At 32.4% G+C, this 19,461-nt stretch overlaps 1 protein-coding gene across 1 annotated transcript; it reads right to left on the bottom strand.

Moving 5' to 3' along the window:
* Window positions 1–1,566: 1,566 nt before the first annotated feature.
* LOC114756467 (heme oxygenase 1, chloroplastic-like) lies at window positions 1,567–5,114 on the bottom strand. Its single transcript, XM_028945412.1, has 4 exons — window positions 4,832–5,114; window positions 3,966–4,189; window positions 3,319–3,426; window positions 1,567–1,662 (listed from the first exon to the last, which is right to left on the bottom strand). Exons 1-4 carry the CDS (start codon window positions 5,112–5,114, stop codon window positions 1,567–1,569), a joined length of 711 nt encoding a protein of 236 aa, XP_028801245.1.
* Between the last annotated feature and the right edge of the window lie 14,347 nt (window positions 5,115–19,461).

The following is a 19,461-nucleotide window of genomic DNA, read 5'->3' as shown; positions in this document are numbered from 1 at the left end:
TTCAAAAATTTGAGTACATATTATGATGAATGAAATTAGAATTGATAAAAATATTATTAGGCATCACAATCATATCTATTAGTTCTTACTTGAATATAATTCATTTATTTTTCTCAGAGCCTTCTCTAATTTATTGAACAGAGTCCTTATATTCATTATAAACTCCTAAAATGAGAATAAGAGTACACGTTATGGTTAAAAAAAAAAGAATAAGGTACAAAATATACCATTAATGAATCACGGAAAATAAAAACAAACATTTCCTTGAGAATTTATTACAATTCATCCACTTGAGGAGTAAATTTGCACAAGGCTTTCACAATAGTAAATGGTATTTTCATAAAAGCGATCTCTTTTTGTGAGGAAAGTACAATGGAAGAATCCCAAAAAAAATATATTTGAATTTTAAAATTCTAAATTAGTTTTGTTTGCTGCATTTTAATAATAATTGAAAACATTTAATAAATAAATGACAATACATTTTTGTAATCATTCTTGATTTGGGATTTTAAAATTTCAAGTGTTTTTTTTTTTGAGATTTTTTCAAGTATAATTTGCCTAAACATTCTTTGGTTATGTGGCTTTATTACATTTACAAGGAAGAGATTGCTTACCCCGAGACATGTTTAATTTGCTTTAACTGTCAGGTTGAATCTTTTGTATGGTTGTATATTGCTATGTAAGTTTTTTTTTAAAATTTAATCACATGTATTACAAGTGATTTTGACTTTGAGACTAATTGATTTCAAAACATTCTTACCTAGCAAATGTATTTTCAAAAATTTAAACTTGTGTTTTTCTTTTCTATGAGAGTGAGACGTTTATTTCCATAATCAACAGTTTATTGCTTATGTAAAGCTTTTTGACAAATTAGAGAATCATTTGTAGTTTTTTTTTTTTTTTGGGTTCCTACAGATTTGTCAATTATAAGCAATAGTCTCTATATGCTAATAATACACTTATTAGCATTGATGTGGATGGTAGCTAAATGACATGTAACTTTCCATGACATACAAAATAAAAAAGAGGCTTAAAAAAATTTGTTTATTATCAACGTAAAAATAAAAAATCATTGTACTCATAACAATCATTACACACACACACACATATACACATACATATATCTATATGTAATGAAGTTGATTTCGATCATAATTAGATTATTCATGTGGTCAACGTTCATTAAGGTGCATGCTAAATGAGAGTCACATCAGCATCAACTAATGTTGTTTATCTTATAAATTAAAATATTATGAGCATGAGAATCAATACTTATATTTAGAAAAACTATAAGGATCCAATAAAAAAGTTAAAAAAAAATCTACAAGAACTAAATTAAAAATAAAGTGAAGCTATAGGAACTCACATATTTATTTTCTGTTAATTAAAATAATGTTTACATATTCAAGAAAGAGCTGTAAACGTGCAGAATAATTACAAATATATGACAACATTATTAATTGAAAATAACATAGTATGAAGGTCACACAATGTTCCAAGCTTTAGCCATCACTTCAACAATAATCACAAATATTATTACACAAATATCAGAGCACTAAAATATTATCATGATGCTAATATCAGACCCTGAAGCCCGCGTGAAAGCTTGAATGATTTTTCAATTTCTTCCAAACAATGATTCTTTTCTTCTCTGGTCCATCCCTGAAACAAAAACCATTGAGCAATTTTTTTTTTTTGAACTATCTCCACTTGAATACCAAGTAAGCAACCAAGAAAATTTTCTTCAAGGTTTAAACATACATTGATCACATGTCACCGCAATAAAAAAGACGTTCTTAATTACTCATCTTTTCCCGCTGCTTATATTAAATGGTTGTGAGCATGTTTATATAAATTGAGACAAAATTTCACTCACATATTTATTTCCTATTTCGTAAATCACGAACTCACGATTAAGAAACTACTACTAAACATTCTAAACAAGTGCTAACATTTCAACTAGTTCATGGTTTATTAATCGCAAAGGTTTCCTTTTAGCCTTTTACCTTAAAATGAGATTTTATTCTGATGCCTTAATTTTATAAAATATTTTTTAATTTTAGAAATCATTTATGGTCCAAAGGAAGGAATGTATTTATTAAAAAGTCCTACAATAATTTAGCAACTTGTAATAACACCTCCAGTGCAAAAAACGACAACAGATTCTAGCTTCTTATATACTCCCTCCGTTCCTTATTATAAGAGACAATAAACGAAGTACGTTGATCAAAAAAACAGTTAAAGTTAGTTAAGAACAATTAATGTATAAAAGTATAATTTTTTTCCAAAAATGCCCTCATTAATAAGGAGAGAGAGCATGAGAGAGAACAATTAAATTATTAAAAGAAAGAGAAGTGGAAGGGAGAGAGAGTGTGAGTTGGAGATAATAAATATGGGTAAGTAGTAAATCAACACAAAAAAGTAGAGACAACTTGTAAGTGTCTCTTATATTAGGAACATGACATAAGCATCAAGTGTCTCTTATAATAAGAAACGGAGGGAGTTCATTCAGACTTTTTGATAATTACATTCCTTTTGTGAGACCTCACAACAATACTCCATTTTAATCTTCTAATCCTAAAATGGTCAATTTCACCGAAAATGTTAGATATTGAAATTTTTTAAATATTAGCAAAACATTCACAAAGACTAACTTATTAATTTTTTTTTCAAACAACAATGATAATACAGAAAACCATCGTTCAAGATTAACGGCACTTTATATAATTTAAAAATAAATCGAAATCTTATACAAAACTTTTGTCGTCGTTATAATCATAATATGATGAATTAGTAGTGTGTGGACGCCTAAAAATATAATAATATTAAATATACAAAAGCAAAATAGAAAAAGAATTTTTCCAAGGATCACTTCGGAATTTTAATTGCAAAAAAAAAAAAAAGATTGATAACAAGTAACCATAAAGATATGAGCCTTTCCGATTTCAAAATTTTTAAGATGATTTTTAAATAAAATGGCTGGATGTTAATATATTACCCTGATTTTTAAGCAATTGGATCCGATCTTTATCAATTGTTTTGTTAGATGATTTTTGAGCCAACTAAACCAAATCAAGAACTAGGGAAGCCAATCTGATTCAATTTTCATTGCCTTGCAGTTTAAGAAGCCAAATAAATCAGCTTTTGTACTTAAAGACTCCATTCTGTGTCTTTTTATTTTTTATTTTTTGGGGTTGTCACCCAGTGAACTCCACACATGACAGAAATCTATAGACAATAGAACAACAAACTATTGCAATTGTCACAAGGACTTAATTATGGGTAAGCAGGTAAAGATTCATGATACAAGAAACTCACTTCTGCAACTTTATTCAACTTGTCCCTCACGTTCTGTAACAGCTGGGAAATCTGACCTTCCCATTTATAGAACTCCAACACCTTGTTGTTAAGTATCTTCTCAGCTACCTGCAGATTAGAACTAAAAACTAAGAAAATGGAATAATGCGATGACTCCTGAGTATAGAAGGATTAAATAGCATTGACTATAAAATCACTGAAATAAAAACCTAAAACAGTTGAGTTCCGTTCTTATTGCTGCATAGCAAGTCCTTCTTAATAACACAGATGAATTGGGAATTTCTTGCAATCTTTCACACTCAGTTGGGTTAACCTGGCACGGTAAGGTAGAAAAACAGATCATGAATAGTAAATTTGCTGCAAGACTCTAAAAAGGACTGTATACTGACGGTTAGACGGTTATCCTACTTCATTTTCTCATCTCCCTCGACCTTTCATATTCAGAATCATGTCTAATGGGAAAAAATCAAAGTGATGATCATGACGACTATGCTAAAGGAGATGGACTAAAGAACCATTTGAATAATACTGTATTACTATAAACATGCCAGTCCACAAGACAGACTTCTAAACCAGCTAGTTTTTGTTAAAGCATCGTGATAGACCTTGAATCACTAGTGACAATTTTCATAGTTATGATCAGTTACCTTCTTCCCAATCATCCTTCCACCGGCCGAATGGCCAAAGTATATGGTGTAGAAGTGGCAAATAAAGGCCTGGGGATCCTTCGCAGATATCTCAATAAGATATTGTGCATAAGTAAGACCAGGTGAAGAAGGTTCCGGAATGGTATGACCTTGCTCCCTGAACCATTCCAGATCTTTTGCCAAGCTCGCAGATCTTTCCAATCCCGTATATCTGAATTCAGAATCTACAGAAAGAAACTAAGAATTTCAGCATCCAGCAAGCAGAACTGATAAGATAAAGGTACGGGAAACTTCACGTAAATGAACATCAAGGAACACCGACTTATGAGTCATGCAAGCACCAAAAGCTAGAAATGGCTAATATAAATAACAGAAATAATTATTCGAAAACAAGAAAATATAAAGAAGAAACAGAAAAGAACAAAAGTCTCAAATATAAGGGTTTGTTACTCAGAGTTGTTTTCGATAGGCTGAGTGAAAGAGTAAGCCGGTTTTCACGTGGTTCAGATAGTTCTTTTAACTGTCTAAACTCTTATTATTTTAGAGCAAACCTCGAAGTGTGTATGGACTAAGCCCCATAAGTTATAACATTCACTTACAAAACAGGGCAGGAGTGGTATATTGAAATCCCAAAGTTATAACAGAAGGAAGCTTGAAAAAAGGCGAAAAGAATTTCCAGATGGATTTATTGCATAACCTTATTGCTCTGTCATAATGCAAGAGAGAACTAATCATAAATAGGATAAAAACAAACAGTTAGCCAACATACTGCAGAATGAGAGGGGAAAAAATTAACAATGTAGTAACAATCAGATCATCAATAGATATCAGTAACCATTCAAAATTAACTCATAGATGCAACTCACAAGCGGGAAAAGAAGCATTATCGATGATCTTCTCCAGTGTATCATGGACCAATTTGCTATCCACGAGAAACCTCAAATATCCCTCAGTTGTGGGTTCCCACTTGTCCAATGATTGCTCTTCAATCTGACCGGCACGCTTTTCTTCCTCCTTAGCCTGCTCCTTGGTATGCAATTTCATTGCCACAAACCTCATCTCCTCCACAAACCCCTTCGCTTCACCAGCGTGACACGTCTTGGTACTCTCGGCCATCGTTGCGGACGCAGTAACAGCCTTCAATGGCATTTTTGAAACCACGGGAAGAGCCCGAGATTTCACAGATAAGCTCCTTGGCGAAGATTGAACTATGCTTTGCGTCGGGAATGGTAGGATTTTGAAGAGTTGCGCAGATGTATGGGTTCAATATAAAGGAGTTTGAATTGAGAAGCTGGGTTTGGAGGGAAGGGAGGAAGCTACTCATCATTAAAATAATACTATAGCTTTAGTTTTAAATATACAAATTTAATTCACTTTATCTTACGTAACACTCAATTACTTATTACAAGTCATTTATAGGAAAAAAATTTTGATCCCAAGCATACATTTGGAAAAACAAATCCGACGAATTGAATCAGCTTTTTAGTATATGCGAATGAGTTATAAGTTAGATGGTACCACCTCTGGTTGTAATATTAAGTTCTCGTCTGTAGGCTATAAATAAGGTCTTATAATTAGGATCAAAAGTAATATTTATTCATTTTAGTTAACACGTATATATTATTTTTTCTACGTTGAAACTATTGGCAACCGACTAATCCAGACTCGAGAGGTAGGAGTGCTGCGGTTTTCCAGTGGTGGTTGTCCCCTCTCCCAACGAGAGCACTTTCCGGGATTCGAACACGCGTTCTCATCCTTACGGGGGGCGAGCGCACTTACCAGCTCGACCAACTGCTCGTTGGTAGATCTTTTTTAAATTATTACAATTAACTAATGTATATAATTTTTTAATTTACTCTGATTAGTTAAATACTCATATTAAATATCCTAAGTAGCATATAATAGGATTAAAATACTCCTTCAATCATACACACATACATATATATCTATATATAAGATAATTTCTTTTGTTGGTGCTAGCAAATATCATATGATAGGATCTTTTGCAAAAACAAAAGATTGGTAGGATCTTTTATTACATAGGAGTATAGTGTTATATTATTTCATATGATGAGATTTATTTCATATTATATAGGATCACATGATAGGAATTTCTTTTTTTCTTTTGCTATCCATTTGGGATCTATTTGGGATCTCATATTAAATAGTGGTATGGATAGGATTTCTTACACGTGAGTTTGCACAGTGAATAAAGAATTAAAAAAGTAATATTCTTACAACTGAATATCTCTTTGTATATACGCTTATTATCATGTATTGATCGCAACTCACGAACAAGACACGTGTGAACGTGCCACCTTGGTCTTAATATTCTGTTTTGTTAATTCATTAGCAAAAATCCACGTTACTCATCTAACTTATAAGGTTTTAGTTTCCTCTTTTCTTTTGATACTATTTATAAAGCATTTTCAACATGTTTTACACAGACTAAATAAAATATTAAATTGTATTAACTCTTCGTTAAAATATAATAACTTTCTAATTTTACTCATATTTAATATATACATTTTTTTTTTAAAAATGACTATCTATACTATAATAAATGAAGAACAAAAGATAATATTCATACTAAAAATTTAATTAATGACTTATAAATGGGATTAAGAAAAACCTCCTCTCTTTACTTTATAAATATGACTAGATGAGTATATCTTTCTTTTTAACTCTAATATCATTTGTCTCCAAATGATAAGATGTTATAATTATTCATTCCCTAAATGTAATACCTATTCTGTAGTATAAATTATATTATAAAATGAGTCTTATATTTAGAAGTGAAAAAAATTATTTTAAAAATTAAACTTAATATATCAATATTTGATAAAATATCAACATTCAAGACTTTAATGTTAGACTTTTTTGTTGCTAGCGTTAGAGTTAAAGAATTGTAGATGTACTTCATAACATAAAATTCGGGAAAAAGCACTAAGTTAGCGTAATGCACTTAATTACGATGAGATTTATTTCATATTAGATAGGATCACATGATAGGGTTTTTTTTTCTTTCACCATCCATTTAGAATATCATATTAAATAGTACTCTCCCATCCTAAATACAAAATCTATTTTATAGTGTAAATTACATTATAAAATAGATTTTATATTTAGGACCAAAAGGGAATAGTATGGATAGTATTTCTTACCCTGAGTTTCAACTCGCGCGTTGAATAAGGAATTAAAAAATAATATTCTTGCAACTCAATGTCTCTTCGTATATACGCTTATTATTATGCATGGATCACAACTCACGAACAAGGCACGTGTGAACGTGCCAACTTGGTCTTAATATTTTGAGAAAAATATTAAATTACATTAACTTTTTATTAAAATATAATAACTTTCTAGCTTTACTCGTAATTAATATATAGACTTTTAAAAAAAATTTCTACCTACACTATAATAAATGAAAGAAAAAATAATAATACCTATCTCCAGTTCTAATAATAAAACCTCGTTTACTACAAATGACGTTTTATAATTAGAATCAGAGATAGTATATTAATACTAAAAACTTAAATGAAATAACGTATTAATAGGATTAAGAAAAACTTTTTCTCTTTGCTTTATAAATAGGACCAGAGGAGTATCTCTTTCCTTTTGACTCTCATATCATTTGTCTCCAAATGATAAGATGTTATAAATTACTCATTCCCTAAATATAAGAACCATTCTGTAGTATAAATTATATTATAAAATGAGTTTTATATTTAGGATAAAAGAGAATTATTTTAAAAATTAAACTTAATATATCAATATTTTATAAATATCAACATTTAAGATTTTAATGCTAGCATTTTTTTGTTAACAGTGTTAGAAATTGAGAATTGTAGATATATTTATAAAATTACGAAAGAAGCACTGAACTAGCGCAATGCACTTAATTACCTACATATCATGATACAAAAGACCGGGCGGATATTATTTCCACGTCACTAAAAACTGTACCAATAATTAAATTAAAAGACAGTGATTCAAGGGTAAGTAAACTAATCATAGTTGAATCGAGATCAACTAAATCGTAATTGACATAATATAATTTAATAAAATATAAAAATATTCATATACACGCACACACTGAAAAGAGTGATATTCAAATAAAAAAGCATTAATCTACCCAGTTAAAGAAATATTCCTGTATAAAATCACACATAATTTAATAAAATACTGTTGCTAAAGCATGAAATGAACAAAATGTATTTTTTTGTTTTAATTCAAAAGAAGATCATTTCAAATTTAACGAGATCGGAAACAAAAAATGCAAAATTCAATTCAATCAACCCTATTTAAAACTCTTGACCGAACTAGTTAAAAAATCAGTTTATTCGATTATTAGTCTGGCCCGGCTGTATGAATTGGGTTTGAAGAAACCTAATGAACAAGATACCTTGGGAAATAAAATGAGATTGTGCTCTAATCTGAATCCAATATAATCGAAAATATCATGGGTCGGTGGGAAGAGGAGATGGTTTTAAGTATGCGAATGAATGTTGGCTTATAAATGGTAATGAACATGTGCCTAAACTATGTGGATATAAAGCTTGATGGGAAAAAATTTGCAAAAATTTAACGTTATAGAATATTGTGGAATATAAATTAATGTTATCCTATGTTTATATATGATCCTGTGCAGTACAAAAGACCGGGTGGATATTATTTCCAGGTTACTAAAAACTGAACAAATAATTAAATCAAAAGGCAACGATTCAAGAGTAAGCAGACTAATTGTAGTTGAATAGAGATCATCTAAATCGTACTTGATATAATATAACTTAAGATTAAAATATTCTGTCTTCCTTTACATTTTGTCCTTATTATACGAATCTTTTATCTATTTTGAAAACATATACTTAAATCTAATTAGTTATATACTTATATTAAATATCCTTGGTAGCATATAGTATTATCAAAATGCTCCTTCAATCATATAAATATATATATATATATATTTATAGAGATAGTTTATTTTGTTGGTGCTAGCCAATATCCTATGGTAGGATCTTTTGGCCAAAAAAAAAAAAAGAAAAAAGGTACTGATGGGATTTTTTCTTTCTTTAGCCATCCATTTAGGATCTCATTAATAGTAGTATCGATGGTACTTCTTACACGTGAGTTTCCACCCCGCGTTGAATAAAGAATTAAAAAATAGTATTCTTGCAACGCAGTGTCTCTTTGTATATACGCTTATCAATATGTATTGATCACAGCTCACAGTGCCCACTTGGTCTTAATATTCTGTTTTGTTAATTCATTAGCAAAAATCCACATTACTCATCTGACTTACAAGGTTTTAGTTCCCTCTTTTTTCTTATATTATTTATAAAGCATTTTCAACGTGTTTTATACAGACTAAAAAAAATTAAATTGCATTAACTTTTCTTTAATATAGGACCTAATTGCTGAGTTGGTTTTGGTCCTAAATATAAGACGCATTTCTTATATTTATCAATTTTCTCTAAATTACCCCTATAGATACTCCTCAACCATAATCAAGTAGAAGATAGAGAGGGTGTTAAGAAAGATGATTATGGTATTTTAGAAAAACGTGTCATAATTTTTATAATTAACTAACTTACCTAATTTCCTTAATCTAATTAAATTAGTTCAATGAGTCCTATATTAAGGATTGGAGGAGTAATAACTTTCTAACTTTATTTGTATTTAATAAATACACTTTTTTTTTAAAAATCACTATCTATACTCTAATAAATGAATAACAAAAATAATACTACTTCTGGTCCTAATTATAAGACCTTTTTTGCTATAAACAAGGTTTTATAATTAAGACTAGAGGTAGTATATTAATACTAAAAATTTAATGAAATGACTTATTAATAGGATTAAGAAAAGCTTTGTGTTTTTGTTTTATAAATAGGACCAGATGAGTAACTCTTTCCTTTTAACTCTAATATCATTTGTCTCCAAATGATAAGATGCTATAAATTACTCATTTCCTAAATATAATAACCATTCTGTAGTATAAATTATACTATAAAATGAGTATTATATTTACAACTGAAAGAGAATTATTTTTAAAATTAAACTAATATATCAATACTTGATAGAATATCAGCATTTAAGATTTTAATGTGAGCATATTTTGTTAATAGTGTTAGAGTTAGAGAATTGTAGATATACTTTATAAAATTAGGAAAAAAGCTTAGTGGTTTCTCTTTCAAATACACTCACTAAGATCAGTTCCCAAGCTCAAAAAAACACTTGGACAACACTTCTCCTATTTTGTCAATTTTTTTTGCCTATTTTAGTGTACTTAGGGGGTATTTGTAGAACAAGTAATATGCTCTTCCCCTCTCATTTTAGGCACGTGAAGCTGCCACCTAAGGGGACACTTAGCTGCCATCACATGCTTAAAATTTTCATATCATGCCATGTGTAAAATTCCAAGAATATTCCATTGATTTTTGTGTGAAAATTGGGTTTAAATCCAAATTAATTATTGGACCAGGCTCTTACCCAAAATTTTGGACTTTTCTTGAGCCAATATGGGACCCAATTTGATCTAAAAAGTTTCAAAAATTTAGTTTAACAATAAAATATTAATTCCAAATAATATTAAAGCTTATCAGTTACTATTTACTTGTAACTCTCTGTAATTTTTCTAGGCCTCTAAAATTAGATTTTTCTCATGAAAAATCCTTTTTTTAATATAAGCATGTAATCTGGAAAGTTCTAGAATTTTTTGTCATTTCTAACTATTTATTTTGAAGTTTTCCCAAACAAGGCTTTACCGGTAAGACTTTTGGAAATAAATTTTCTAAAATAATTTCACATACTTCTAGGGCTTGAGACCAATTTTATAAATTCCAATAAATATTTAGATAATTATTCTTTTTTTTTTGGGAATTATTGAGGCATCTAAATGATTGTAATAATTATTTTTATTCGATTTTCACTATTTCTTCTGAAAAACCTCAGTTTTTAGAAAATTCCGTAATAATCTTTTTTCATACCATTTTTACTTTTAGGGCCTTCATTGAGACTCCAAATCCTCTAATTTACTTTTTTACAATTTTCTAAAAACTTTCTCAAATTTTCTCATTTTGTTCTTTCTAAACTGATAATTCTAAAATTATCAGTCTGGATCTTATCGGATTTCACATCAAAAATTATTTTGTCCTTCCATCTATTTTTCATATTCGCCTGTAACAAGATTTTTAACTCATAACACTATGATGGATTTTTCAGGATGTAACATAATGCATTTAATTACCTACATATCATGGTACAAATTAAAAGACCAGGAGGATATTATTTTCAAGTTACTAAAAACTGTACCAATAATTAAATTAAAAGACAGTGATTCAAGGGTAAGTAAAGTAATTGTAGTTGAATCGAGATCAACTAAATCGTGATTGACATAATATAATTTAATTAAAATATAGAAATATTCACACACACACACACAGATATACACACACTGAAAGGAGTAATATTCGAATAAAAAAGCATTAATCTACTAGCACAAGAAATATTCATGTATAAAATCACACATAATTTAATAAAATACTTTTGCTAAAGTATGAAATGAACAAACTGCTATTTTTTGTTTTGATTCAAAGCAAGATTATTTCAAACTTAGCGAGATCGGAAAAAATATATAAAATCCAATTCAGTTGACCCCTATTTAAAACTCTTAACCGAACCAGTCAAAGAATCGGTTTATTCATTTATTAGTCTGACCCGGCTATATGAATTAGGCTTGAAGAAACCTAATGAACGAGGTAATAATATAAGATTATGTTCTAATCTAAATCGAATACAATCGAAAATATCATGGGTCAGTGGGAAGATATGATGGTGTTAAGTATGCGAGCTGATATTGGCTCATAAAAATGGGAATGAACATGTGCCTAAACCATGTGGACATAAAGCTTGACAGGAAATAATTTGGAAAAATTTAACATTATATTATGTTTTTGGCATTCCATTGTATAGAATGTATTATATAAATTAACGTTATCCTATATTTGTTTATATATGATCCTACATAGAATGAAAATAAACTTTTTGATGAATATACCCTTTATTTAAAATTAAATATATTGTATACCAAAAAAATTAAATATATTCAATTAAAACTATTATATAATTTATTTATTTTTAGAAAAAAAATCCTGTGTAACGATAATGGAGGTGATGATGCAAGAGGTGTTAAAATTGATCACGGGGGTGGCCGGTGGTCATGGTGGTTGTTAGCAACATTTGATAAAACTTGTTTTAGACAAAAAAAAGTTGTTTGATAAAATATCCTTTATTTGAAATTTAAATATATTCATTTAAAACTTTTATGCTAATGCATATGTATATGTATATTCACTCTTGAAGATGAAATTTCTTTTTTTCTTTTTTTTGGGTGAAGAAAGAGAAAGAAAATAAAAAAGAGAAAGCACTAGCTACTAAATTCTACTACTGCTTAAAACTTCAAAATCCAGCAGATCATCACGTAACAGCTTTTGGAGGTCCTCCGCGGGTAGTTTCCAGGAAATCTTTATCTTAAATTGTTCCAATCCTATGGTGGCCGTTCTGTCAGCACAGTAATTGCCCTCTCTGTCCACATGGTTGATCTGAACTTGCCATTCTAGATTTAACATCTCATGAATGCTAGCAAACGAGTTATAGTTGCCTTCAATATTTCTTTTGTACTTGATAGCCTCCACAATTAACTTTGCATCGCTCTCTACTTCTATTTTCCTGAACCCATCTTCCAGCAAAGCTCCAATCCCTCCAAGATACCCCTTGCTTCTGCCTCACCTACAATGCATTCAGCTATTCTCATTGTGAATCCTTCCAGCCATTCGCCATTGTCTCCTCTCATCACTCCCTCACACCCATTCCAGCCGTTCATTGCTCCATTCCATCAGTATTCAGTTTACACCAGCCTGATCTTGGTGGCTGCCAACTCCCATTGATCACATATGTTTCAGCCGTATCCCACATATTTTCCCCCCATTTATGGTGGTAGTTGTCTAGATACCTTTGAATTATTTTCTCTGGCCTGAACGGTAGTTCAAAGTCCTGGTTGTGGACCCATAGGTTCCGCCATTTCCAGATTTTCCAGCATCCCACTACAAATAACACAGCCCATCTTATTTTTTCTGAGACCTTATCCTTTCTACTGCTATTTCTTTCAAGCCACTTTGACCAAGCTTGACCAAAGAACTTAACTCTCTTCTCACTTTGTACTAGTTGTCTCCAAATGTGTGTTGCATAGGGACAATCTCGGAGTGCATGGAGTATCGTCTTGTTTTTCTTGTTGCAGACTGGGCACCACCCTTGTCCCCCGTCCCATTTGCTGGTCAGGACCTTCGTTGGTAGTCTATTGTGCATAGCTCGCTACATGAACATTCTCATTGTTTCAGGGATTTTGAATTTCCAGGTCCTATCCCACTGATTCCGTTGCCCTCTTTCTTGCCTTACTTTGATCCACTTATATGCACTTGCCGTTGAAAACTCCTCATTACTAGTGAGTTTCCATTTGCATTTAGCTTCTGGTTGTTGCTTCCTACTCTGTCCTACTTCAATATTCATGACAAATTTCTCCCACAACTTGCCTAATTCCTTCCACAACCTTGAGTCAGATTGTTTTGTCAATATTGGCTCACCTTGTCCTCTTTCTCTATCATATTTTCCTTTTAGTACCTAAACCCAAAAAGAGTTAGGTTCTTGAAGGAATCTCCATAGCAATTTGAGTATAAAGGCATCATTCATAGCCTTGAGGGACCTGATACCTAACCCACCTTCTTCCTTCTGTCTACAAAGAGTCTCCCAATTCATGGCATGCCATTTATGGGAGTTCTCATGCTTTCCCCAGATAAATTGCCTTTCTCCTTTTTCCATTTCTTCAATAATTGACAACGGGATAAGCAATGTTTTTAAAATTTTAACGAAGCTTCTTATAGAGAGAAACGACCTAGGTTGACCAATCTATAATATATAGAATTAATCTATTTAATTAATTTGAGAGCTTACAAGATAAGCAATCAATGCTCAAAGATGACAATTGTGGCGTGTGACAATTTGTACTAAAAAAATGGTGTGAAACAAAATATGTGGGTGTTTAGGGTAAGAAGACATTGGTTAGGTGTCAAATGTACGATCTTATAAAGCCAAATTGAATTCATTTTAACGTATAAGGGATATCATGGTACATAAAATTATCCAATATATTACTTACACTAAACAAGTGATAAACACATGCTGCATTATATTAATTGGCTTATGGTATCATCCGTATCCACATACTCTATATACACTACAAATAAATCAAATTTTACCAATATTTTGTAACCACCAAGTCGTCGCTCCAACGACAATTGTTGAGACCCATTCGGAGGGACAAAGAGGAGTCGCCACTAAAGGTCGACTTTCACAACAACAAAGTGTTGTTGCTGAAACACTACAAAAAAATGTCAATTGTAGCGGTTAGAGTGATACATTTCTAGCGGTTTTAACCGCAATAAATCAAATTTGTAACGGTTTAGGAAACCGCTAGAAAAACAGGTGCAAGAAAAAATTTCTAGCGGTTATTTCAACCGCTACACATCATGGTTAAAACGATAGAAACTTTCTAGCGGTTTCTAACCGCTAGAAAATATCTGAAGGGGAAACATTACTAGTGGTTAGAAAACCGCTAGAAAATGGTCCCGGAAAAAAATTTCTAGCGGTTTTATAACCGCTAGAAACCTGCTAAACCAAATCTATTTTGCCGGGAATTAAATAATTTCAGTAGCACGCGGAAATTTCTAGCGGTTCTATAACCGCTAGAAATGTTTTGGAAAATAAATTTTCCCGCCAATTGAATTTTAGGAAAGGCGGCAAAAAATTTTCTAGCGGTTTGAACCGCTAGAAATTTTGGCGCAAAATTTGAATTTGACGAAATATTTCTAACGGTTCAGAACCGCTAGAAATTTTTACCGTGCCAGAAAAAAAAATTTATAGTTTTTCATATTATAATTTTAAAAATCATTAAATAAATTATGTTGAAGAATTTTTGTTAATTTGTATAATTAGTTATATGTTACATTTTATATATTTAAATTTTGTAATAAAAAATATGTAATTAAATTATGAATGTGTCAAAAGAAGTGAATTTAATTTAATAAGATAATTTAATTGAATATTTAATAAGATAGTTGAATTGATGATGATATATTTTGTAATATTGAACCTATAGTATTAGGTTGATGAGTATTTGAATCAGTTGAGGAGGGCATGACAAGTGTGGAGAAGAAAAATCTGAAAGGAAAGGAGAAATAAATATGTTAGTAAATTTTAAATAAAAACAAATAAAAGATACAATGAATTATAAAATAAAATTCACTTACCATACAGTAAAGAGAAAAAAACTACCATATGAGATAGTAAGAAAAAAAGAGAGAATTATGAAGAAGAATAGGAGAGGAAAGAAAAGAGATGGAGTAAATGAATGTAGAGAAGATATGGTATTTATAGAGATCAGCGACACATTTGTAGCGGTGTTTTTGTAGCGTTTTATTGCATTTTGTAGCTGTTATTCATTTTCTAGCGTATATATAAGCGCTAGTATTTTGTAGCGGTTATATTTGTAGCGGTTATTAACCGCTACAAATTTAGTTTTTTTATTTTTTAATTTATATGTATGTATTTGTAGCGGTTAAAAACCGCTACAAATTACAATTTTCTAAAATAAATTTGTAGCGGTTAATAACCGCTACAAATTACAACTTCATAAAATAAATTTGTAGCGGTTATGTAACCGCTACAAATTAAAATTTTTTTATTTTTAAAAAAACTGTACGAATTTTAATTTATACATATGTATTTATGGACGGAAAATTTTTTAAATAATTTATTTTGGATGCTGCTATTCTCCATCATCATCCGGCCTGAAAGGACACATTTTAAAAAATTTGTTAAATTTATAATGTATTTGGAAAAAATTAGTAATTAGTAGTTAATTATTTAAATAATTTAAGAAAAGACGTGTACCTGATAATTGGCAAATTATCATCTCCTTGAGGAAAGAAGTCTTCAAAATTCGAGGGTTGGAAGGGTTCACTGTCGTAAATAATGTCACCATCACCCATATCATAAAGATCCCGTGGCTTGAGGTGAACGACCATATTCCAGTCTTTATGTTTCTCGTCCTCGACATAGTAAATTTGGTGTGCCTCAGAAGCAAGGATATATGGCTCATCATCTTCAGATGCCCCCGTATGAATAAGTCTAGAAAAATTAACTGAGGTGATGCCCAAATGGTCAGTAGCGAGTCCCCGTGAAGTTGTCGTATTTGCCCAGGAGCACTTGAACAGTGTCACGGTAAAAAGCTGGTAACTCAACTCAATAATGTCAATTAGCTTTCCATAGTAAGTGACGCCTCTAAAGCGCATATCGCCATCACTACTGCTAGCATAACATCTCGTTCTGAATGTCCTGCAAACTCCAGAGTTTTGTGTGAGCAATCCCTGATCACGTCCAACCGTACAGAACTTGAAGCCGTTGACATTGTACGCGGTAAACCTTCGTGCATGGTCTAACGGACCGAGAGAAAGAGCTTTGAATTCATCTATGTATGGGCTGTTGTCATTACGTATTCGACGTGTAAACCAACTGGGAAACTCTTTGTGGACTCTTTTATCAATGTCAGCAGAACGCGCACGGCCCCGTAGCTGACGCCTGAGATAACTCCTAAACTCACTATAGTAAAGTGTAATTTGTTAGAAGAGTCAGTAAGAAACAAATATAAAGTGTAAAAGCTAGTGAGCTTATATGATATATATACTTACTGCATGAAGGGTTCAACTTGGCTGCAATTTATCAAAACGTGTCTGTGTGCCTGGAGTTTCTCTGTAGGAGTGAGTCTGAAGAATTCATATCCTCCAACTGGTTTCCCAACAGGAGGAAATAAAGTTGACGTGGAAGGACCAGGAGGAGAATCATCTACGCGACGCGGGCGGTTAAAAGATGTCTCCATGTCATCAAAGTACCTCGAACAGAAAGTTAGGACCTCATCTCCGGAATAACCTTCTGCTATTGACCCCTCAGGCCATGCCTTATTCCTAACATATGATTTTAATTTTCCCAAGTACCTGTAAGTTAAAATTGCATTAATAATTACGAGTAAATGAAAGAACAATGTGAAATTTAAAGAGGCGGGAATAAAAGATAATCTAGTACCTCTCTATAGGGTACATCCATCGATAGTGAACTGGGCCAGCAACCTTTGCTTCTCGAACAAGGTGGACAGTCAAGTGAACCATAACAGTAAAGAATGATGGAGGAAATATCATCTCCAAGTGACAAAGTGTAAGAATAATTTTATTTTGCAGTTGATCAAGCTCTTCCGCTACCAAGACCTTCGCACACAACTTCTTGAAAAATGAACATAATTCTACCAAAACCACCGATACATCAGAAGGAAGTGTGTTTTTCAAGGCCAATGGAAGTAACTGTTGCATAAGAACATGAGAGTCATGACTTTTCAACCCAGTAACCTTTCGAGCCTACAGATCGATACACCTTGAGATGTTGCTAGAATATCCATCTGGTACTTTTATGTTCTTCAACGTGGAGAGGAAGATATCCTTGTTCTGCTTTGTCAAGGTGAATTTAGCTGGCTGAAACTTGTCGTTTTCATCAGGCCAAGCCTCTTCACGAATTCCCCAGGCCCGTAAATCTTTTCTAGCTGCTAGATGGTCTTTGGACTTTCCAGCTTCATTGAGCAACGTATATAGCACATTATCGCACACATTTTTTTAATGTGCATAACATCCAAACTGTGTCGTAGCAAATTAGATTCCCAATAAGGAAGAGTGAAAAATATGCTTCTCTTCCGCCATTGCATAGGTTGCGTATCAGATGTCCCACGAGATCGTCATCCCAATCGTTCGGGATCCACACTCTTACCAAACTCGACATGAACATCTTCTAACTGCCGCAAAATATCCATACCAGACAAAGTAACAGGAGGATCTCTCTTCTCCTGTTTCCCATCAAAGCGAATCCGTTGCAATCTAAGTCTGTGCTTGGAATCAAGGAACCGTCGATGTCCTATGAAACACCATTTGCGACTGTGTGGAAGGCGACATGGCACAGAATCAAAATTGCACTCAGGACAGGCCAACCCAGTATGCACATTCCAGCCAAGCAAAGTTCCCAAACCGGGAAAATCACTTATTGTCCACATCAAGGCTGCACGGAGATTGAATAGTTGCTTGTCATGTGAGTCATATAATCATTTATTTAAATTAAAAAAAATTATAAATAACAATTTTATATTACCTTCATCATTTCCCAGCCTTGCTGCTTCTTGTCTGCGGTGATCTTCTTCCAGTCCTGCACGTAGATGGGGAACAGCGTCCACTGCTGACCAAGGAGGCGCACGTACTTGTTGTACAACTGGCCACCTTTCTTCGTCGGTTGGCCCAACTCATTGAGCAACACAACCACTCGTCCGCTCGTCATCATAGACAGCTCTCTGGCTGTCAGCCTCCGATAGGACCTGTTCCCCTCAGTGTCTGCAAAATTTAATTAAGAAATAAATTATATATCAATAAATTAATACAATTTCTATATAAATTAAATACTGATCAAAATTTTAAAAAGTTAAATAAATACTTACCGACAAATTCCACCTCATAACCAGCTTGACGTCTCGGAGCAGGACGTTGCGCAGCCTGGGGATACTTATTCCCCTGATCCTGCTGCTCCTCCTCCTCCTCGTCAGCAGCATCAGCATCAGCATGGGGTTGCTCATCCCCAGTAAAATGAGCCTCCTTAGTCTGCTCAACATCATCCTGCTCCATAAAACTGAGGAAATCCTCCTCGCTAAGATCGTAGTCATGAATGCTGGGGAATGGCTCACCAGCATCATGATGAACCTCACTGGGTCCAGCTCTCTCAGGATCAACTGGGTCTTTCCCGTGTCGACGAGTCATCCTAATAACAACAAATAGTAATTATTTATAAATAAAATAAAAAGAAAAATTATTTATAAGCTACAACATAATAAATTAAATAAAATAAAAATTATTTATCAATAAATTACTATTTTTACCTGAAAATAAGGATCTGCAACTGAATCAGAACTCGAATATGTTTGTGGAGAAAATTCTGCAGAGCTTCGCTTCCAGAACGATTGAAGAAGTGAGAGTGGGGGGAGGGGGTTATATAGACCGAGAATTTCTAGCGGTTCGGTCCAAAACCGCTAGAAATTTCTAGCGGTTTTGGACCGAACCGCTAGAAATTCCCAACGGTCACAAGTGCCTCGGGAATGGGCAGAAATTTCTAGCAGTTCGGTCCAAAACTGCTAGAAATTGCTAGCGGTTTTGGACCGAACCGCTAGAAATTTCTAGCGGTTTTGAACCGAACCGCTAGAAATTTCTAAACTCCTCGGGGAATGAAAAATATTTCTATCGGTTCATATATCAACCGCTAGAAATTTTCAGTGTCTAGCGGTTTATTGGCCTTAACCGCTAGA

The sequence above is a fragment of the Neltuma alba genome, unplaced genomic scaffold, assembly GCF_004799145.2.
Source record: "Neltuma alba isolate B1F8T4 unplaced genomic scaffold, ASM479914v2 tig00010413_pilon, whole genome shotgun sequence".
Lineage (NCBI taxonomy): Eukaryota > Viridiplantae > Streptophyta > Magnoliopsida > Fabales > Fabaceae > Neltuma > Neltuma alba.
Note: the sequence above shows the minus strand (reverse complement) of the source record. Positions and strands in the feature narration are given on the sequence as shown.